General features: G+C 47.8%; 2 protein-coding genes across 2 annotated transcripts in view; one reads left to right on the top strand and one right to left on the bottom strand.

Annotated features, from left to right (window-relative positions):
- The window catches only part of LOC131588523 (zinc finger protein 883-like), a 90,433-nt gene extending 83,155 nt beyond the window's left edge, over nt 1-7,278 (bottom strand). The window contains exon 1 of the mRNA XM_058857418.1: nt 6,209-7,278. Coding sequence (XP_058713401.1) covers nt 6,209-7,023 — 815 coding nt within the window. The 5' untranslated portion in view covers nt 7,024-7,278. The remainder of the gene's footprint in view (nt 1-6,208) is intronic.
- LOC131588527 (zinc finger protein 420-like) overlaps nt 1-23,281 on the top strand; it is a 76,996-nt gene that overhangs the window by 47,917 nt on the left and 5,798 nt on the right. The window lies entirely within an intron of this gene.

Here is a 23,281-nt window from a genome sequence, read left to right on the forward strand (position 1 = left end):
TCAGAAAACAAATATAATTGCAGCACAGTGCAAAAACTGTACTATTTCATGTAGACAGTGGGAAAGAGTTCAAAATGGCAACTGGCATTTTCATTCTCATAATTTTACCTTTAATAACAGGCATGTTAACTAGAGAGACCATAGATCCATGGGAAAATGTATGGGTTTCACTTGCTCGTAGTTTAAATACTACGACCTTCTGTGCTAGTCTGTCGACACCTCAGTCTCCTTTCATTATTTGTCTGATTGGTGTTCCAGTCAATGAATCGAGGTGGACTTTGTTAGACAAGGCAATGAAAGAGACTCAGGACATTTTTAAGACAAAGCATCTAAGGAATGGATATAAGAATTTTTCACAATGTATGGAGAATTATGATGTTTGGAATGATCATCTTCCAGAAGGCCCTGAGCCACAAGAAATTGATCTAGCAGATTCATTAGATGCTGCTTATTGTATTTATCTAAATGCTAGCAACAAATTGTGTGCAAAAGGTACTGATCAAAGATGTGAACAATCCAATATCATCACATTGACAAGTCCAACTGGCAAGTTTTTGCAGTGGTGTGCTAAAATGGTGAGGAATGCATCAAACCCTGTATTTGGGACTCAATCCCCTCGTAGACTACCAACAGGTTATTTTCTAATTTGTGGTAACAGAGCATGGGCAGGTATCCCATCACAACCTGTTGGAGGTCTTTGCACAATTGGACAACTCAGCGTGGCGCTTCCACACCATCATCCTAATAGCACACATCGTGTCAGATGGAAAAGAGATCTTTGTCAAATTTTGAGTTCTGACTGTGATGATAATTCGGATTTATGGAACAGATGGCAAGTGGTTTTTGTTTCTACCTTTTGCCAGGTGCTGCTGCTGCTAGAGCTCATCGCAATTTAAAGAAACTTAGTTGTTGGGTTGTAAAACAAGCAAACAGTACTAGCAGAGTACTTTCTGAATTAGCAATTGATATGTCACAAGTTCAGCATGCAGTACTGCAAAATCGAGCAGGCATTGATTTTTTGTTGTTAGCACATGGTCATGGATGTGAAGACTTTGATGGTATGTGTTGTATGGACTTACAAGATCATTCAGAATCCATCCACAAGAAAATTCAAGAACTCATGCAACATACACAGAAGATCAAAGAAGATGTGGGATTCTTTGGGATTGATGAACTGGCTGATTGGCTTGGACTGACAGGATGGGTTAAGAGTTTATGTAAAACAGGATTATTAATTATCTGTGTTATGATCATTGGATTGTTATGTGTTAGTTGTGCAATATCCTTTGCAATTTTGTTGGATATTGCAATATCCTTTGCAATATCCAACAAAATCAAGTGTTTGTTTGTTAAGGTAACCAAAGTCATGGTTGTGCAGACGGAAAACGGGGGAATTGTTGAAGAATGGCTCGCTTCTCGAGGCCATAGCTCCTTGGAAGGCCTGCACAACCTTGACTTTGAGCTAGCGTAAGTCCTTGGAAAAATATTGTATCAAAGAAATGAAGAAGACTAATTGTTAATAAGAAAATGAAGAATAAGAATTTAGGATGAGAAATCTGCTAAATGTATCTTAATAAGTTTTACTAAAAAGTATCTTATAGAGCTTGGGTGTTATGAGCTGGTCCAATAGAAATGTAGAAATTAATGCGTGAAAAATAGCAATTATCCAATCATAGTAGAATACAGATGGCATATTAGCTTTTCAAAATACTATAAAAATGTAGCTAAGATTGTAATAAATTTGGAACAAGCAACTAACTCACATTGGGTCGTCTCTTGATTCCCGAACCTGTCTCTTACAATGTGCATACAATTGGGCAGTGGTTACAGATGGTTAAGGCATAAGCAAAACCGATGGGGGTACAGGGGGTGCTTCTCACCTCACATTACGTACAAAATAAAGCACTTCAAGCTAAACTTATATACTGTATGCTTATAAATATTCATTCATGTTTCCCATAAGTTTCCTCCTATTTCTGATTTTGCTGACTTTACATCACCTTTCTTCAATGGCGCATGCTTCACTTGTTGTTAGGGGGTCTTCAGTCTTCTTTTGGGGGTCTTTTGGCAAAGGCTTCTCCTCTTCCTCATTGTCCTTTGGATAACCTTACAGGTTTGCATGTGTGTACTAAGCGTTGTGTTATGTTGGTCTACTAATTACTCTTATATTTTCTAATCTTTAGGCCCAATGCCTAGATTCATCCTAATTTTGTCCATCTCAAGGCCATTTTGGTCTTGAGACACCATTTATCTTCTAAATTACATCCTGTGCCTTAATTTTGACATGCAACATCTGCAAAGGGGTACATCTGCCTTATAACACTGATTCTTGATAGTTTCTAATAACGACTTTAATAACAGCTGCAATTTAGTTAGCACAAACCAATTCCATTTATTACACTGGGAATGGGGAACCTCTGTGCTTCCATTTCCAGGTGAATCCCCCTTCCTGGGCACAGAGACCCCCTTGAACGTTCATTTCGGGGCACTGGGACCCCCTGGTACCCCCTTCCCCAACCCTGAAAACCCCTTGCACCCCCTTATCTGGAACCTGGAATCCCCTGAACCCCACATTCTCGGGAATGGAAACCTCCCAGAACCCCCATTTCTGGGCACCGGGACCCCCCTGAACCTCCATTTTCAGGCACTGGGACCCTTTGAACCCCAGAACATAGGAAGGGACCCCCCTGAACTCCCATTCCGCTGCAGCAGGACCCCCGTGCACCCCTGTATCCAGGACTGGAACCCTCCCAAACCCTCCATCCTCACACCCTGGGACCCCCCTGCAGCCGAGCCAGGGACCGGCCTGGCCCCGCAGGCCCCGCTGGACAAGGCTCAGCGAGCCCTCCCAGGGCTCTCCCACTGCAGAGGTCAATCAGGGAGAAGTGCCAAGTGACCAGCCCTGCTGGGGAGACGTGTATCCAAAATGAGAATGGATCCCCCAAAACCACAGCTCTGCCTTTTAAACAGAAAAGGGGAGATGTTGTGGTGTGTTTTTGTTTAATTTCAAGTTTGAAGCTGTTTGTATAATTGGTTTGTTCTGTTACCCCCCTGCTTTGTTGGTTTAACCCAAAGTTATCTCCTCCCCTGCCCTGCCCATCATTGTATCCCAACCCCTTTTTCCAGCACCTTCCCTATCAATCTTGTCCACCCTGCCCCTTGTTCCCAAATGTTCCCTGTCAATCCTGCCTTATGCCAACCCCCTGCTTGGACGTCCCCTTTGGAAATCCCCTAATCCACAGCACCCCATTGGTCCATGTGTCCTATTCCTCTCCCCAGGATATCCCTCACTGGTTGAAGTTTTGTATCCACACCTGGACCCTCCCCATATATAAATTGCTGTACCCTTGTATTCTGTGTCTTTTGCTCCTGGTGCTGCTGGAAACCGCCCCCGGCAATGCGGGCTCAGCTCCAGCTGCCAGGTGGAGCACGTCAGCCTGGAGCACCCCCTGAGCCGGCACTGGGGCACGGCCCGGCCCCCACAGCGCCGGGGGCAGCGGGGGAGGCACTGGGGGGGACCAGAGGGGGATTGGGGTGTGCTGGGAGTACCTGGGAGGGAGTTTGAGATAGACTGGTTTAAACTAGGAAAGGGGTTTGAGGGTCAAGAATGGCTGAGAAAGGGATTAAAGGATGTTGGGGAGGGTGGGATGGGGTTCTGGGGGTCCTGGTGGAAACTGGGAGGGAGTTTGGGGGTGCTGGGTGTCACTGGGAGGGATTTGAGTGAGCCTGGAAAGGCTGGAAGGAGACTGGGCATTGGAAAGCAGGGGTTGGGATGAGGTTCATTGTGCTGGGAAGAGACTGAGAGTCTGGGTGGGGCTGGGAAAGGACTGGGAGAGGGTTTGGGGGTCCTGGGGCAGTGGGGGGCAACTGGGAGGGGGCTGTGGGATCCTGATAGCAACAGAAGGTTCTTTCGTGGTCCTGGGGAGGCTGGGAAGGGACTGGGAGGAGGTTTCAGAGGTCCTGGGTGGGGTGGACGAGAGTGGAAGGGTGCTTGGAAGGGCTTGGGGTGTCTGAGACAGTTTTTGGGGGAGATCCTGACCTCTGCAGACCCCCCAGAGATGCCGCCAGACTCTACCCGCAGCAAGATGCTGACAGGGATCGGGGGCTCCTTCTTGGGCTTTGTCTTCCTGGTGCTGGAAATTGGCTTCTACCTGTACAAGAAGGTAAGGGGGTGTCCCGGAGGTCGTGTCTCCCCTCCCCTGGAGCGTGTGTGCTTCCCCATGACCCCCAGCCCGGTGTCACTCCCTTTTCTCTGCCCACAGAGCTCCTGAGCCACTGGCGGTCGCAGCCCCTCCACGTGGCCTCAGGCCTGGCTGGGACCCCCCGCTCCATCCCCACCCTGATTTTGGAGGGGTCGTGTGTCCCCCCAGCTCTGCTGTCACTCTGCCCCCGCCCGGCTGTTCCCAGTGTTCCCAGCAAAGCTTCCCAGTTCGCCCCTCTCCCATTTATGGGGGGCAGTGGGGAGGGACATGGGGAGACCCTGGCAGGGACAGATCCTGTGCAGTGATGGATCAGGACCCCCGTGTGTCCCCCCCCCATGTGTCACCCTGTTCTGGGGACTCCTTGGGAGACACCAAACTCCAGCATGGCACCCAGCAAACCCTAAAAAGCACTGGGACCCCTGAAGCCGCCAGGGAAATTTGGGGAGGGGGTGCATGGGTGGTACCTGGACCATGCCAAGAGCCCAGCGCTGCCACAGCCCAACCTGCCCCGGCTCTATCCTGGCTCCTCCCGTGGGGCGTGAAGGAATTGGAAAAAAGGGGGTCCAAGGGTGGGCACTGGGCCGGGGGTGAACAGGAGAAGAGATGGAGGAAGAGAAAAAGGGCCAGAGAGGAGAAGGAGGCGGGATGAAGGAGGAGCGAGACTCATCCAAACCCAATATGGGGCTCCCATGCCCCTCTTTTCTCCTGCTCCTCCACCCCTGCCCCACTGCCGACCAATCCACCACCCCACCTCTCCTATCCCCCCTTTCACTCAATTCAAGCAGATGCTGGCAGCTTTCTCCTGGGAGCAATTCCTGAGTTTGGGGATTTTTGGGGTGCAGTTCTGGAGGGGGACAGCTCTGTCTGGCTTTCCCCTCCCCGCTGTGGCCTCTCAGCTGCCCCTCACACCCTGGAGGTGCTGGGATTTCCCTCCTGGGCACAAGGACCTTCATTCCCTTCCAGGAACCCAATGCCCGGCTGGGGCTCCAGGCCAGGGGGTCCTTGAGCAGCTGCCCCAGAACCTCCGCCAGGGGCTCCCAGCGCAGCCGCAGCCGCTCGGCCTGGGCTCCCCAAAGCCCTCAGCAAGCCCCAAGTCCCTGCCAGGAACCCTCAACTCCCTCAAACCCAGCATCCCCCACAGCCCCTGCAAGTTCCCCCCATGGCAGTGGCCACAGCCATGTCCCCACATGTCACTGGCCATGGCCCACCATGTCCTCACCCAGGGCTGTGTCCCCACCATGTTTCCATCCCTGGCATTGTCCCCCATGTCTCCATCTATGCCTGTGTCCCCCCATGTCCCCATGAATGTCCATGTCCCTGTCCATGTGTCCCCACATCACTGTCCATGTCCCACCATGTCTATGTGTCTCAATGTCCTCACCCATGTCTTAGTTCAATGTCATTATTTTCACCCCAAAGTTGGATATTTTGAAGGAATAAAGAAAAATGAAAAGGCCATCAGGCCATATTGAAAGGATTTCTGCCAGCTGAGGATCCCTGTGCTTGGGTGGAAGGGAACAACATTTTTTGGAAGGCTTTCCAGACCACTGTCTCCAAAACCTTGGTCTTTGACCCATTTCATCAACATCTAGCTGTGGAAGACACCTCTGGGCAATAGGAAATGAAAACTGTGGAATCACTGAGGTTGCACAAGACCTCCAAGACCTCCTTGATGCCACCAGAAGATAGGTGGATTGAATGCAAAAGATTTTCTGGGATTGAAAGTCAACAAATCCACTCCCCACAAGGAATTCCCATTGTTGGTCTGTGTCCCAATGTTGTTCCTGCCCAGGTGTTCATCCAGGTGCCCACAGGAAGCCAGGAAGATGTGGAGCCTCCCAGCCAGGTGTCTTCCCAACACGGATCACCAGGACCACGGATCACCAGGGCTCTGCCCAACGGGGGTCACTGGGGATCATCCAACGCCGATCCTCCCATGGGGGATGGAGCTGGAGCAGCGCACGAAGCTCTTCCCGCACTCAGGGCACTCGCAGGGCTTCCCTTACTGGTGCCTCCGTTGGTGTTTGGTCAAGTCAGATCTCTGTGAGAAGCTCTTCCCACACTGGGGACACTCGTAGGGCCTCTCCCCACTGTGGATGCGCTGGTGGACAGTGAGGTGGGAACTGTGCTTGAAGCCCTTCCCGCAGTCGGGGCAGCGGAAGGGCCTCTCCTCTGTGTGAATCCGCTCATGTAGGAGGACATCAGAGCTGGTCCGAAAACTCTTCCCGCACTTGGGACACTTGTAGGGCCTCTCCCTGGTGTGGATGCGCTGGTGTTTCCTCAGATTGGAACTCCACCCAAAGCTCTTCCCACATTCCAAGCAGGTGTAGGGCCGTTCCCCCGTGTGGATCACCTGGTGTTTCATCAGGTCAGAGGTATCTCTGAAGCTCTTCCCACATTTCCCACACTCATAGGGTCTTTCCCCACTGTGGATCACCTGGTGTGACCTCAGGTTGGAGCTCTGGTTGAAGCTCTTCCCACATTCCCCACACGCGTAGAGCTTTTCCCCAGTGTGGATCATCTGGTGCCGGAGCAGGCTGGAGCTGCGGCTGAAATCTTTCCCACATTCCAAACACTTGTGGGGCTTCACCCCCTGCTCTGAGCTCCGGCTGGATCTCCGACCACCTTCCCGGCACAGGGAGGATCTTTCCTCCTCACAGCTCCCTGGGCTGGGTTTGCAGCCTCTGCTTGTGTGAGATCTCCAGGGCTTTTCCTCCTCCTCCTCCATCTGACCACAGCTTGGGAATGAAAAATCCTGGTTTGGGGGAAAAAAAGAAAGGAAAAAGCCTTGGGCTGAGGGTTTCTCCTTTCCCAAGTTCATCTCAGGAAGTCATTGGGCATCTAGTGTCTGGAAGGACCTCCAGGACACCAAGATTCAGCCCAAAAAATCCTCCAAACATCAAGACAGATCAAAAACTTCCAAAACACCAAAAATCTGATATCCCCCCCAACATAGAAAGATTCAGCCCCCACAAAAAAACAAAACTCCAACATTCAGCCCAATAACACTCAGAAACACCAAGATTCAGCCCCGTGAAGATCGTGGATCTCCCTGCCCGGGCACTCGCTGCATGGGGGGGTGAGGGGGGCAATGAAGCCGGGCCGGAGCAGGGGGTGCCTGAGAGAGGCCCCGAGCCCGGGGGAAGCCCCTGCAGAGCCATGGAAGTGGCTCCTGGCCGGACTCGGGGATCCCCCTGGCGATCCCCGCTGGAGCAGCCTGCTCCTGAGGGACTCTGGCCCCTGGCAGGGACCCCAGGCTGCAGCAGGACAAGGATTCCTGTCCCTCAGGGGGAGGCACTGACATGACCTGACTGTGACCCCCATCCCTGTGCCTCTGGGCGGGGAGGGGGACGGAGAGGGGCACAAAGTTAAGCCCGGGAAGGAGGGAGAGCTGGGGGGAAGATGGATTTCCGGAGGAATTACTTTACTTCTCGTTTTCTTGTTTTGACATGTTTGATAATAAATTCAATTAATTTCCTCAAGTCAGGTGTGCTGTGCCCGTGACCAAGGATTGAACTGTCCCCACCCTCATCCCGACCCCCGAGCCTTTCCTTGTGTGTTCGGCTCCCCGCCCGGGACAGGAAGGAGAGTCACAGAGTTTTGGCCTCGCTCCGGCATAACCCTGCTCTATCCCAGACTCACCCCCAGCTCGCAGCGCCCTCAGCTCCCGGGCACCCCGAGCTCCCGGCGCTTCAGCGCAGCGGCGCTTCCTTGGCCTCCTGCCCGGGCCGGGCCCAGCGCCGGGGCCGCTCCTCAGCCCAGGCTGCCGAGAAATGGCGGAGCTCAGCCCAAGGCAGGCGAGTCCGTGCCGTGTGCAGAGCCCGCCGCTGGCTGCGATTGGCTGCTTCTGCCGTCACTCGTGGCTCTGGCGCGCGCTGATTGGGCAGAGCGGGGACAAGCCCGGCCCCGCTGGCGCTTCCAGGGCGGCCGTGGGGCAGGAGAGCCGCCATTGCCGGAGCGTCTGTGCGGGCCCGGCAGCGGCGGCAGCAGCGGCCGGAGCCCGGTGAGGCGGCGGCGGAGCTCGGAGGCGGCCCCGGCCATCGCAGGTGGGAGCCGCGCTCGGTTCTGCGGGGGCTCGGGGCTCGCTGCGGGCCCGGGAGGTTGTGTAATAAATGGAATTGATTCCTGCTGACTAAATTGTAACTATTTGGAAAGTTATTATTAGAAGCAACCAATGGAATCAGTGTTATAAGGCAGATGTACCCCTTTGCAGATGTTACATGTTAAAATTGAGGTACAGGATGTAGTTTAGAAGATAAGTGATGTTTCAAGACCAAAACGGCCTTGAGATGGACAAAATTAAAACGAGTTTAAGCATTGGGCCTAAAAACCAGTAAATATCAGACTAATTAGTAGAGTAACATAACACAACCCTTAGTACGCACACACAAACCTGTAAGGTTATCCAAAGGACAATGAGGAAGAGGAGAAGCCTTCGCCAAAAGACCCCCAAAAGAAGACTGAAGACCCCCTAACAACAAGTGAAGCATGTACCGTGAAGAATAGTGACCTAAAGCCAGCAAAATCAGAAATAGGAGGAAACATACGGGAAACATTCATGAATATGTACAAGCACACAGTATATAAGTTTAGCTTGAAGTGCTTTGTTCTGTACGTGAGGTGGAGTGAGAAGCGCCCCCCGTACCCCGGTCGGTTTTGCTTATGCCTTAACCATTTGTAACCACTGGCCAATTATATTCAAACACACACATATCTATATCTATATCTATATCTATATCTATATCTATATCTATATCTATATCTATATCTATATCTATATCTATATCTATATCTATATCTATATCTATATCTATATCTATATCTATATCTCTATATTTATATCTATAAATATAAATATAAATATAAATATATAAAAATATATGTCTGAATATATCTACTAAATTGTATCTTTCTTACTAAATTGTATTCTTTTACTAAATTGTATTCTTTTATTATTTTGTATCCAATTTATTAAACTATATTATCAATTAATTAGATTGATTGTTTGGAAATTTGAAAGTCATTTATAACAATTTGGTGCCAAAACCTGTGAACTCCAATCTAGGAGAAGAACGGCTAATGATGGGAAGGAGCTCCCCCCCAATTTTTCAAGGTGGTGCCAAGGTTAGATCGTGCTCCCTTGGAAATAGAAGTTCCACTTAGGATAAAGCATAAGCAGAAGAAGCTGGCTGTAGGAAGCGTGCAGAAGAGCTCCCGTAGAGTGGCGGCCAGAGATAAAGGTGCCTGTAAAACGTCTTGTGCACAAGAAGCGCTGGGCAAACGGAGTGTGTGAGTCCCACGGGGCTGGGCAGGGGGGAGCTGTGTGCCTGTGTGTGTGTGTGCAGTGGCTGAGACGGGGCTGGGCAGCCCGGACCCACAAAGGGAGTGCAGACCTCCGGCCGTACCGCGTTTTCGGCTCTCCGCGAGGAGACCGGCCGGGAAAGGAGGGAAGGGAAAGAGAAGAACGAGTGAAAATCCCCGGCAGGGACGGGAGGGAGAGTCCCAATCTTAAAACCCACGGGAAAGTCCTCGGGGAGAAGGGAGCGATCTGATCGCTGAGTGAAGTGACTCAGGAGGAGAGTGATCGAGTCAGGTTCAACTTCCTTTAAAAAGAGAAAATAGTTGGGAACTTTAGTACGTAGCTAAGAGGGATTGGGAAGAGAAGTAGCCAGAAATGAGTAGTCGAAGAGGGGTAAAAGAAATTGAGAAAGAGAGGAAATTAGACAGGAAGCGAGTAGTTGGCAAAAGACGGGATAGAGCAACAGAGTAATATTGAGGGAGGGGGGAAGTTGAAGCACGGAGTGAGTGAGGGGGATCAAGATTCTCCTGGTACCGGAGATTTCTTGCTTGGTTGCTGACAGAGATGGGTTCAAGGGACAGTAAGTCCTTGAACCCAGGGGCTGGGAATTATAACGGGAATTTGCAAGAGCCCGGAATATCTGAGAACCGTGAGGGGGTTTCTCAGGAGGGGAACATTCCTCAGGACAGTCCACTGAGGATGATGTTATGATTTTGGGATACATGGGAATCCCGGAGAGGAAAAACAAGCAGAAAATGATTAATTATTATATGTTTAAATAGACAAAGAAAATGATCCGAAAAGATAATTTGAATTGGCCAAAGTTTGGATTGTTTAAAGATTGGATTTGTTAAGCTTTAAATCAGTATGTAAATTCTAAAGAACCTTTTAATCAAGAGAGCGACTGTGCTACCCTGCAGCTTCCCCGGGGTGGTGGGGGGTGAGATAAATTCATTACTAAAACACAAAAAAGCGAGAGTTATCTGTTGTATCCTTTACAAACTAATAAGTAGCAGAAAAAAAAAAAAAAAAAGAAAAAAAAAAAGAGGTAAAACTGTTCCTTCATCTAAAGATATTTTGCTGGAAATAGAAACAGCAGCACTACCTAAATCCCATTTAACTGAAAAGTGTGAAGTGCTGGCTGTGCCAAGTGAACTCTAACATATAACACGACTGACCATTTGTTACAACCTGGCATTAATTTGGTTTGGTTTATTATATTTAGACATTCAAAAGACAAATTCTGCCTTGCTTAGAGTCTGTGAAGCACAAACACATTTTATGAATATATAGTATCTAAATGGTGTGTTACAGTTGTGTTATGTGCATTATAAGTGTTAAAAACATGTAGCACAGGTTTTTTTCACAGAACCTTAAATTTCCTTATTTTTAAAATATGTTTGTTTTTCAATATTTTGTATAGTCAATATAAATGGTTTTGACTAAATGTTTTATTTATTTAACAGCAAAAATTGTGCTAAAAGAACCCCCTGTTAATTAAAGTTTTATTAATAAATTGCTAACTGAAGTTGTGTAAAAAGTAACTTTTATTGTAGTTGGCACAACTCTGGAGCTTTAGTAGTTTAAATTAAAAGAAAAAAAATATAACTGACTAAGAGAGAGAGAGATAAGACAGTGCTGTGAAATCTGTGCCATCCTTGAAACAAGCAGAGTTGAAGTGGCTCATAGGAACCTTATGAGGCCAAGGGTAGCAGTGAGACCAAACGTGTCAGTGACCAGACCCCAGGGTATAAACTTTGCTACCAAGAAGAGCGGCACCTCGGCCCTTGGCTGCAGCCCAAGGGGCCTTGAGGAAGGTAGAGAGTGAAAACTCCTGAGGATTATTTTCACTGTGTTCATTAAGATACCCTTGGCAACTGGCCAAAACCATAAAGCAGGATGGGACAGAAGCCAAAAAAATAAGAAAGAAACAAGCGATATTAAAACAAGCAGCACAAAAGCAAACAATGAGCAAACAAACTATGCAAAAACAAAATCACAATAATTCTGATCCATGTGACAAATGCAAACAAATATGACAAATGCAAAAACAAGATAAAATCTGTGTTTGTGGCACATCCATATGTTAATGCTGCCTGTTACAATCACTGTAATTTTATAAAAGTATAAAAAAATCTCAGGGAAAGAATTAGACAAAATGAATAAGTAGTGTGAACAGTTGAAACAGCAGTATAGCAACTGAGATTGGCCAACTTTAACTAAAATCATTCTGTAGGTTTAATGCAAGAAGTAGTTATAGAATTAAAATTATTTAAATGTTAAATTTGTGAAAGACTTAAAATAGCTAAAAAAATAGCTGTGGGAGAGTGAGAGTCTAGCTCCAGACCAATTTTTAAAATGAAATCTTACTCAAACTTCCAAGAGAATAAAATGACCTAGAAGATAAATTTTGAATCATCAAATAATTAAAACAGTTTGTATCAGATAATAATACTAACACTTGGCCACCAAAAACTCCTGCTGGATATTAGAGAATGACAAAAAGAAACTAATTGTAGGATAACCATGTTGATTTGTGCTGGTATAAAAGTTCTGGAGCTAACCCTTACCAATCCATAAGTGACCTAAAATTCTATTTGGAGCAACCAGGTACAACAAGTAACAAATGGAAAGCCCCTGATAGAATATATTAAATTTGTGAGTAAAGAGCATAGAGTGAATTACCTCAAAGGTAGAGAAGAACCTGTATCTTAAGAGTTACATGACCCTCCTTCTTCGAGGTCCAGGAGCAATATGTTAAGAACACCACTTTATGAAACATTAAATAACAATAAAAGAGACTTGAACCTTGACTTTCCAAAAGCAAGAAGAAACCAGAAATGAAGACAAATGGCCTGCAGAGAGCTGACCCAGCCACTTGAGCTGCAGATGGATCTTAGAGATACAGAACCCAAATCTATCTATTGAATCAGTTCATAAAGCTGCAGACAGTAGTTAAAGTTGTTTCAAACCACACCTCTACTGCCCTAAAGCTGCTGGCCAAGCAACATTCACAAATGTGAGCATTTGTTTATCAAAACAGAATTACCCTGGACTATTTGTTAGCTGAAGAAAAGGGAATTTGTAGAAAGTTTAACAAATCTGAGTGTTGTATAAAGATAAATGATTATAGAAGAGCCGTCACAAAATCTGCTAAAGATATATATACCAGTTCAAAAATAGAATTTTATTTTGAAGACTGATTAGTGAGATAACCTTTTTAGAAGTACTTAGTGGAAAAAGTTAAAATTTATGGTATAGTGTTTTATATTAAGATTATTGTTTCTATTTTGTATAATTTCATGCCTTATTAGACTAATCCATTCAGTAATTCAAGGAATACTGAACAAAAAGAAACTATAACAGCTCAAAAAAAAAAGTTAACTAAACTTGAAAGAGAGTGCAAAAAGCTTGATACAGCATGAAAAATGTTAAAAAATTAGAAATGAAATAAACTAAATGCAAGAAATGAAATTATTGAGAAGATAAAAAAAATAAGATTCAAGTTTATTTTTTTTTTTAAAAGTACGAATAAATGCAATCAAAAAGAGAAATGGGGGATTATAATAAATGGAATTGATTTGTACTGACTAAATTGTAACTATTTGGAAAGTTATTATTAGAAGCAACCAAAAGAATCAGTGTTATGAGGCAGATGTACCCCTTTGCATTAAAATTAAAATTAAGGTGCAGGATGTAGTTTAGAAGATAAGTGATGTCTCAAGACCAAAACGGCCTTGAGATGGACAAAATTAGAACACCTTTAGGCATTGGGCCTAAAAATCAGTAAATATCAGACTAATTAGTAGAGTAACATAACACAACGCTTAGTACGCACACACAAACCTGTAAGGTTATCCAAAGGACAATGAGGAAGAGGAGAAGCCTTCACCAAAAGACCCCCAAAAGAAGACTGAAGACCCCCTAACAACAAGTGAAGCATGTGCCGTGAAGAAAAGTGACGTAAAGTCAGAAAAATTTGAAATAGGAGGAAATTTACAGGAAGCATTAATGAATATGTATAAGCATACACTATATCAGTTTAGCTTGAAGTGTTTTGCTCTGTACATGAGGCAGGGTGAGGAACCCGTACCCCGGTCGGTTTTGCTTATGCTTTAATCATACTTAATTCCTGGCAAATTATAGATATAAATTGTAATTTTTTGCTAAATGATATTCTTTTACTAAACTGTATTCTTTTATTATATCAAATTACTATTCAATTTACTAAATTGTATTCATTTTTAATTAAACTGCCATTAACCCAAGGGACCTAGTTGTCAAAATTGTAATTTCATTGATCACAACCGGCGAGGCGGCGGCGGAGCTCGGAGGCGGCCCCAGCCATCGCAGGTGGGAGCCGCGCTCGGTTCTGCGGGGGCTCGGGGCTCGCTGCGGGCCCGGGAGGGGGCGGCAGGGGGCTGTGGCGGGTGGCTTGTGCCGTGGCCGGCCCGTGTTGGCCCTGGGCTGAGGGCGCTGCGGGAGCGGCTGCCCGCGGTCTCCTTGCCGCTGGGGCCTCGGCAGGAGGCGGTGGCGGAGCAGCGCTGGCTCGTCCCGCTTCGTGTCGGGAGGCCGGAGGTGGCTGCGCTGTGCCCGGGACGCTGCGCTGGGGCCGCCTCCGAGCTCCGCCGCCGCCTCACCGGGCTCCGGCCGCTGCTGCCGCCGCTGCCGGGCCCGCACAGACGCTCCGGCAATGGCGGCTCTCCTGCCCCACGGCCGCCCTGGGGGCGCCAGCGGGGCCGGGCTTGTCCCCGCTCTGCCCAATCAGCGCGCGCCAGGACCACGAGTGACGGCAGAAGCAGCCAATCGCAGCCAGCGGCGGGCTCTGCACACGGCACGGACTCGCCTGCCTTGGGCTGAGCTCCGCCATTTCTCGGCAGCCTGGGCTGAGGAGCGGCCCCGGCGCTGGGCCCGGCCCGGGCAGGAGGCCAAGGAAGCGCCGCTGCGCTGAAGCGCCGGGAGCTCGGGGTGCCCGGGAGCTGAGGGCGCTGCGAGCTGGGGGTGAGTCCGGGATGGAGCAGGGCTATGCCGGAGCGAGGCCAAAACTGTGTGACTCTCCTTCCTGCCCTGGGCGGGGAGCAGAACACACAAGGGAAGGCTCGGGGGTCAGGATGAGGGTGGGGACAGTTCAATCCTTGGTCACGGGCACAGCACACCTGACTTGGGGAAATTATTTGAATTTGTTTTCAAACGTGTCAGAGCAAGAAAATGAGAAGTAAAGTAATTCTTACGGAAATCCATCTTCCCCCCAGCTCTCCCTCCTTCCCGGGCTTAACTTTGTGCCCCTCTCCGTCCCCCTCCCCGCCCAGAGGCACAGGGATGGGGGTCACAGTCAGGTCATGTCAGTGCCTCCCCCTGAGGGACAGGAATCCTTGTCCTGCTTCAGCCTGGGGTCCCTGCCAGGGGCCAGAGTTCCTCAGGACCAGGCTGCTCCAGCGGGGATCGCCAGGGGGATCCCCGAGTCCGGCCAGGAGCCACTTCCATGGCTCTGCAGGGGCTTCCCCCGGGCTCGGGGCCTCTCTCAGGCGCCCCCTGCTCCGGCCCGGCCTCATTGCCCCCCTCACACCCCCATGCAGCGAGTGCCCGGGCAGAGAGATCCACGATTTTCACGGGGCTGAATCTTGGAGTTTCTGAGCTTTATTGGGCTGAATGTTGGAGTTTTGTTTTTTTGTGGGGGCAGAATCTTTCTATTTTGGGGTGATATCAGATTTTTGGTGTTTTGGAAGTTTTTGATCTGTCTTTGTTAGCATTCAGGAAAACACATAATTGTATATTGACTGTATGCAGGTGTTTTATTGAAGCGTGGGGGAACTAGAGGTATCAGCAACCCAAATCTAGTTCCGTTGTCTTTGTCCAAAGTGCACATATTTCTACAATTTCAGCTGTAGCAGTAATCACTGTAACAACCTTATCAATATTGCTTCATTAATATTGCTCCATTAACTTTATCTATATTGCTTCATGAGAGTTAGCTCATCCTTGCTCGAACATGTCCGAATCTTATCTCTGGGTGGGTATCTTGGAGACCCCAAGTACCAGTTGCCATCACCGTAAACATTTCAGCTTGCTAGACCATCCCTAATACCAAGCATTCTTGTGGCCTACCTCTACATGATTTTAAGAAACATTTTCAGAAACATTTAACCCCATAGTAATGTATTTCCGCCCTTTGAAAATATTTCACTTTACTATAATAAGTGTAATGCTTTCACTGTATACAGTCCTTTTTCTGAGTTTATACTTGATGTTCATCTTCGAATCCACAGTTGTCGTAAGCGTTGTTACACTCTGGAGGACTTGGAGATGACAAATGCGGATGTGGATCTCTGTCCTGTGTCAGTGCCTTTATTATCTTCTGGTTCCAGGATACTCTTTTCTTTATCTCTCCTTTCAGAACTGCACAGATTAACCAGATTGCTAAGAACACAGTTAGTAGGATTATCAGACTCTCAAGAATAGATTTGATCCAGGATCTCACATTCCATCCTAACCCTTCAAAACTTTTATCTACCGAACTTGTAGTCAGATCTTCTCTCTGTTTCTGTGCTTCATGTTCTATGGGTTTTAATGGATTAATGTCGTGTTCTACATCTGCAGTTCCATTTGGGATGTGGATGCAGCAGTGATCAATTTGTCCTTTTAGGTACGCGCATACTCCGTGTTCTTTCAACAATAACATATCTAAAGCCAATCTGTTTTGCAGGGTCATTTTAGTTGTGGCTTGTAATTGTACATTTAGCTCTCTAAATCCCTCTTTGGTAACTCTTGCCAATCTTTCTACCTGACCTGTAAGTTTGTAAAACATCTTTCTATTGTTATCATTTGCTATTGGACCAAACAAGGATTCCAGGGCCCACTCAGATTTTACACTACTGGAGGGTTCCTGCCATCTTTCTTTATCTTCAGTTTTGTTTTCCTGAACTTCTCGTATCATCCTTATTTGCAGAAGCTCATGTTCTCCCTTGAATGGGGACCTTTTCCAAATTGGGCATAAGGTGGGGAGGCCTAAAGTAATCTCTTTTACTTTTTCACCTACAGGCAAATGTGTTGTCCAGGTGCCATCGCTTGCTGCCCATCCAAATTGGCCTGGACTCTGAATTGTACTTGTGCTCCATATTACCTTTTGGATCACTTGTCCTGTCTTGTCATTTATTTCCCCTTGTTTATGTTTGATTCTTCTGCAGGCACATCCAATTCGCAGAGCTACCACAAGTGGTGGCATTTGTTTTATTTCTTCATCATCAGAAGTACAGTCCTAAGTTTTGTTCCATACCCACCAATTCACTTTGTCTGCCTCCATTCTACTACTGGTTGCAGTGTTCCATACCCCTGGATCTGTTTCATTTTCAGAGCCTTCCCACTTAATGCACCAAGGGCTATCTGCCATAGATTGGAATTTCTGAAGCACACTCATTGACCATGCACTGTCCCAAGCTTCAGCCCGATCTTTTCCTTCCTGTCCTTCACACTTCCACTTCGATACTGGAATCTTTTCTTTAATAACCTTTGCTACCTTTTCATAACACCATCCATAATTCCGTCATCCCCCATCCCAGCCTAGTTTTGGTTCATACTTTCCTGTATTTTCATGACAATCCCATCTAGATAAATACTTTGGCTTCACAGCATTTTCAAACACTGTCTTATTTTGGTACTCGTAATCTATTTGGAATACACAGCTCACATTTTCATTTTTATTCTTTTGTATTTCAGGTAATTTTGATGTTATAATTGCCCAATTTATTTGGTCTCCTGCTGCCTTTGGTGTTGGCAGACAGGCAGTTATTTTGCTGCTGTTTTGCACGTTGGCCAAATCTTTAATTAATGCAATCATCCCATTTACTGCCTGAATAGTATTAGAGACTTTTATCTCTTGTGGTTCTGGCTGCACCCCCACATCCCTCTTCATTCTAAAATGAAGAGTTGTCAGCTGATCCTTTTGCATTTCACATCCCAAGGTAACATTGATTCCAACTGATGGCCCTAAAGGCCATAAATTAATCACCATTACAGTCACTGGCAACCTAGACATTTGAAACAGTCAAACCCGCTTTATCTGCAGCTTTGTTGGCCCCACAGTTTGTGCAGTCCACAGTGCAGGGGAAACCTTCTTCACTCTGGTGTAATGTATGCAGGGATCCAGTCCAGCTCCTTTGACTGCTGTCAAGGTAGTTAACAGTACCTGATAGGGTCCATTCCACCTTTCTTTTAATGGTTCTTCGTTCCAGCTTTTAACGTACACTTCATCTCCCGGGGGGATGTCATGAACTGGATTCTCAAGAGTCAGCGGCCTGTTCCACACAAGGGTGCTCCGAAGTCGAGCTCGAGCTTTTCCAAGAGACAGAACATAATTCTACACCTCTTGCTTCCCTGTAACATGTACATTTGGATTAGGTTGAGGGGATTCATATGGTTTCCCATCCAATATCTCATAAGGACTGACTGACATCCCGCTTCTAGGCTTTATCCGAATCCTCAGCAGTGCTATTGGTAAAGCTTGTGGCTGCTGCAATTTAGCCTCTTGGCATATTTTGCTGATTTGCCTCTTCAATGTCTGATTCATCCTCTCTACCTGTCCACTGGATTGGGGTCTCCATGGTGTATGGAGATGCCAAGCTATTCCCAGCAACCTACTCACCTCTCTCTCTACTGTGGCTGTGAAATGTGGGCCCCTATCTGATGATATTCCTAGAGACACCCCAAATCTTGGAATGATTTCTTGCAGTAACCACTTGACTGTCTCCTTTGCTTGATTTGTGCGACAGGGAAGAGCTTCTGGCCGTACTGAAAATGTGTCAACCCCTACCAATAGATATTTGTATCCTCGAGTTCTTGGTAATTCTACAAAATCTACTTGCCAATGATCTCCTGGTTTTCCCTAATTGTGCCTGTCGTCTAGCCACTGGATTGTTCTTTAAGCAAATTTCACATTTTGACATTAATGATTTTGGATTTTTAACATCCATAATGAATTTAAATTTTGTTTTAACAATTTCATCAGTGCTTCTGCACTCCAATGACATTCATTATGTTTAATTTGTAGAATTTCCCTCATTATCAAGGAGGGTACCACTACTTGTCCCTGTGTAGTCACATACCACCCTTCTGAATTCTTCTGTGCATTCAGTGAGCGTCCCAATTTCTCATCCTCTATTGAATATTTTGGTTCTGGAGGTAAATTGAATTGAGATACATTCGTTTTTAAAGGTATCAATGCTATTGCAGTTTGCACTTCTCGAGCAGCTTGTCGGGCTGTCCAGTCTGCTTTCCGATTTCCCTCATGAATTTTGGAGCTTCCTGATTGGTGAGCTTTACAGTGCATGATTGCTACTTGCTCAGGCTTTTGTACTGCTTTTATTAATTGCAGGACTGCATCTTGATGTTTAATGTGTGTGCCTTGAGGAGACAGCAGTCCTCTTTCTTTCCACAGTGCCCCATGTACATGCACCACTCCAAAAGCATACTTTGAGCCAGTCCATATGTTTACCCTTTTCCCTTCACTTAATTCTAGTGTTCTGGTTAAGGCAACCAGTTCTGCCCTCTGGGCAGATGGATTTGGTGATAATGCTTTTGCCTCCACTATTGTACTGACTGTTGTTGCCTGGGGGTCCCAGAGCATCTTCCTCTCAGCCTCCTCCTCCTCCATTTGTCTAATGCTTGGGCATGAGAAGTCTGGTTTGGGGGAAAAAAACAAGGGCTGACCACCTAGGATTCAGGGTTCCTCCTGCCCAAGTCCATCTCTAGAAGTCATCAGGTGTCTTGTGTCCATGAAAATCTCCAAAGCATCAGGACTGAGAGGAAAAAATCCCTCCCTGAGGTTCCCCTTCTGTGGGGTCCCCACTTTGGTGTCCCAGGGCTTCCCCCTGTGCAGGCTCATCCCTTCTCCGGGCTGCCCCTTCTCCAGGCTCCCCTCACTCCCGGCTCTCGGGGTCCCCCCTCTCCAGGCCCCCATTTCAGGCTCCGGGACTCCCGGGGCTCCCCCCTTTTCGCTGCTCCCCTCCCCCTGCCGGTACCGGGCATCTCAGGTCAGCTTTGGAGTCCTGCAAGATCCAAACATCGCTCTGCCCGGCCCGTGCCCAGAAAAAGGAACAGGGGTCCCCAAAGATACTTGGAGTGAGCTCCAAATATCCCTTCCCCTTCAAAGAAATCCTGCCAGGACGGCCCAAGACCTTCGGGGCGAGGTTCCCGTCCCCGGTGAGCTGCGGGATGCGGGGCCCGATGCTCCCGGCGCGAAGGGGCTGCAGATCCAGAGAGCGATGGACGCACGTGGGGCCTCCTCTGCTGCTCCTCTTGCAGTTCCTGCTCCTCCTCTACCCCTCCTCTTCCTCCCGCTCCTCCTCCTCCTCCTTCCCCTCCTCCTCCATCTCTCGGCTGCTGGCGAGGAGCTCTGGGGTGAGCGGAGCGGGGCCGGGAGGCGGTGGGAAAGGGCTGGGAGAGGGGGATGAGGGGAGCTGGGACAGGGGGAGAGGGGTTCTCAAGGAGGGGCTGCCAGTTAAGCCCAGGAGCCCCAAATGCCCTCCGTGTCCTGGCAGCCCCTGGCGGCGCTGTGGGGGCCGGGCCGTGCCCCAGTGCCGGCTCAGGGGGTGCTCCAGGCTGACGTGCTCCACCTGGCAGCTGGAGCTGAGCCCGCATTGCCGGGGGCGGTTTCCAGCAGCACCAGGAGCTGCTGGCTCCAGTCCCCGCTGGGGAGCACGGCAGTGGCCAGCACGTGGCCCGAGAGCTGCTGCTGGCCCTGGGAGCAGCTCAGCTGGATGTGGGCAGGGGAGAAATCCATCAGGGAGCAGAGCAGGCGGCCGGGGCCGGGCTGGGAGCTGGAGGGCACCAGCGAGATGGACACGCTGGGATGGGCAGGGGGCTTGGGGACCCCCCAATGCGGATCTTCCTCCCCACAAGCCGCAGGGAATCGCTCCAGGGATCGAGTTCTGCGGGACGGGGAACCACGTTTCTTTCATCTCAAGCCAACCTTTCCCTCTCCTCTCTCCCCCTTTCTCATCCTTCCCCCAGTCCATTGACCCCTCTCAATGCAATTTGGGTTTCCCAGCATCTTCCCCCACGCTTTGGGGGTTTCAGCCCTCTCTTTTTCCCCACTCTTCTTCCACATCCCTTCCCAGTCGTCCCTCCAATCTCTAACCCCCTCCCCCGTGCTCGGATTTGGGGGTTCCAAGACCCCCTGCTCAGTCTGTGGGTCCCATCCCCCCTTTCACTCAATTTGGGGAGATCCTAGCACATTTTTTTTCTGGGAGGAATCCCTGAGTTACAGGATTTTTGGGGTGTGGGTTTGAAGGGGGACAGCTCTGTCTGGGATTTGTTTAACCCATGGTCTGCTGGGGAAGCAGAAAAACGTTTCCCATTTCCATCCTTTCCTCATTTGGACTGGTTCATGAGCTGCTTTCTTGTTTCCTTTGGTATCTGTTCTCATCTATTTGTCAACAGCAGTTTGAATCATTTACTTTTCCACAAATTCTGCCTCCTTCTGCTAATAGATAATGTGATCCCATCCCATGGTGAAATGTTGTGTTCCTCATCTGAGTGGATTGGCTGGGAGGAAGATCAGGAGGTGGAGCTGTGTGGTTGATTATTATTTCAATGGCATCCTGTAATCTAATTATCCCATTGAAGTGATAAATGGTTTCTCTGGTATCTGATATCAATTTGTTTGGGTTCCAGGGTCTGGTCCATGGTGTTGCATGATTTGTTCTGGTGGCCATTCATCTTTTCCCCATTTTTGGGTGCTCCCTCCAGCCAGGGCTGCATCAATTGTCAGCTTTTCTCTCATTAAATCATCACATACTTGGATTCCCAACTGATTTCCCTGAACTTGTGGTAGCAAATAAACCCCAGTGGTCTGATACACCCTATATAACATAGACAGTGACAGCACATGTTGGAGTGGGGACAAGGATAATTCTCCCCACTTATTTTAGTGAAGTTTTCACAACATTCCCTATTTTCTGTTTTCCTTTGCATCTTAACCAATTCCTCTAGCAGAGTCAGATATCCTCACAATGGGCTCTGCCTTTAGCTGTGCAAATTCCATCTGTGCAAGCAGGCAGAGCTGGGCTGAGGGGCAGAGAGAATCAGCCCAATTCCTCCTGCAGGCAGGAAGCCCCTGGGCCATTATACAGGCTTTGTCCCATCAGTGTTAATTTGCATTTCTAAAGCTCCTCTCCTGGCTGCCTGGAAGGAAACTTCTCTTCCAGGGCAGCCATGGGATGACTCACATGTGGCCACTCCAAAAGTGACATTTTTGAAAAAAAAAATACTATACTATCTCTTTACAAGTTAAGGAGGTCACCTTTAAAACTCTTAGTTTTTAAAACTGAGGCATAAAGGTGAACATTCAAAAATGCACACCAAAATTTTGCCATCGTAACAGCCACGCACACACATTCCCAAAAAAATCCAAAGCAATCAAGATTTTTTCTACTTCTTGCCCTAAGTCTAAAAACTGATTCTCCCAACCCTGGCCCAGCACTACCAGTCTGAGTAACAATATAGAAGTAGGATTATTAAAGAAAAGCATAATAATGGTGTAGTCTTGTCACCAAAACTGCGAGATGAATAAAAACTCTCCAACAATATAAAATCAAGGCATGACTTGAGTCTGGCCAGAATGTGCAACAGAAATCATTAATTCCTCACCTTGGCTGGGTGTGCAGAGAAAATCATTCCAAGACATGTGAATTTAATAGATGTTTCCTAAACTATGTACAGTCTGACCCCATAGAAATCCATTGGTTTAATGTTCATTGGTTTGAAGGTGTGGAGTTGTTAGGATTTGGTTTCCTGTTGCAGCCGGATTTCTGTGCCTGTGATGTGAATTAGGTGGGCACTCCTGGATTTCCTGCTCAGCCTTTTCCAGACCAGGTGTCTCCAGCTGTGCCTGGGGCAGTGTCTGGGGTGAATGTTGGTTGATGTTTGCTGCTGGGTGTGGATGTTTTGTTGATGGTCGTTATCTTGGTTGGAATCTTTTGGGCTATTCCCAGTCTGTTGAGGTGTTAAACACATCTCTGCAGAGTGGTGGAACATCCCTTAAAATAAACATTTAAAATTCCTTTCCCCAAGGCAAAGGCAAATCTAGTGTGACCAGAAAAATAAGATTTGAAGCCATTTTCAAGTTGGTCTATTTTGGCAGCAGCTAATCCCAGGCAGGGCAGAGTGTGAGTGTAATTGAGAGGCAGAGTGGAATTGTCCCGGTGCCTTCCCCAGCAGCTGTGGCGAGGGCAGGCACAGAAAGGGCTGAAGCTGCAAGAGTGAGAGCAAGGATTGTCCCGCAGTGGCTGGAGATGGCAAAGGAGGGTGGCCAGGCCGAGGATTTGAGCAGAGGATCTGTGGGCAGGCCCAGGGGCTTCCCCCGCTGGGGAGCCCTGGCTGCTGCTGCGTTGCCTTCAGTGCAGGCTCAGGGGTGGCCTGTTTAATATTCCCTTCCAATTCAGATTTCTGAGTCTGGAAGAGCCATGGCTGGGGCATCAATTATTTTATTTTTTTCACTTGTTAAGTTTTGTTTTCTTTCTTGTGTCCACTCCATAACATTGGGGCTATCTGGGGCTAAAAATCTCATACAATGCTCAGTCTAGAACAAAGGATCCTCAGTCCAGCTCCAGCAATTCCCTGTTAATTGTAAGAATTGTTCCAGCACCTTTTTAGTCCTAGGAAACATTATTTCTGGTATTCCCTGGACCCTCTCTGAGTCAATTCACCACAAGCCTTCAGTCAAAATAGGTCCCAAATATTTAAACATTTTCTCCACCATTTGCCCTTTCTTTATTTACAGATACTC

The sequence above is a fragment of the Poecile atricapillus genome, chromosome 26 (assembly GCF_030490865.1).
Source record: "Poecile atricapillus isolate bPoeAtr1 chromosome 26, bPoeAtr1.hap1, whole genome shotgun sequence".
In the NCBI taxonomy this organism is placed as follows: domain Eukaryota; kingdom Metazoa; phylum Chordata; class Aves; order Passeriformes; family Paridae; genus Poecile; species Poecile atricapillus.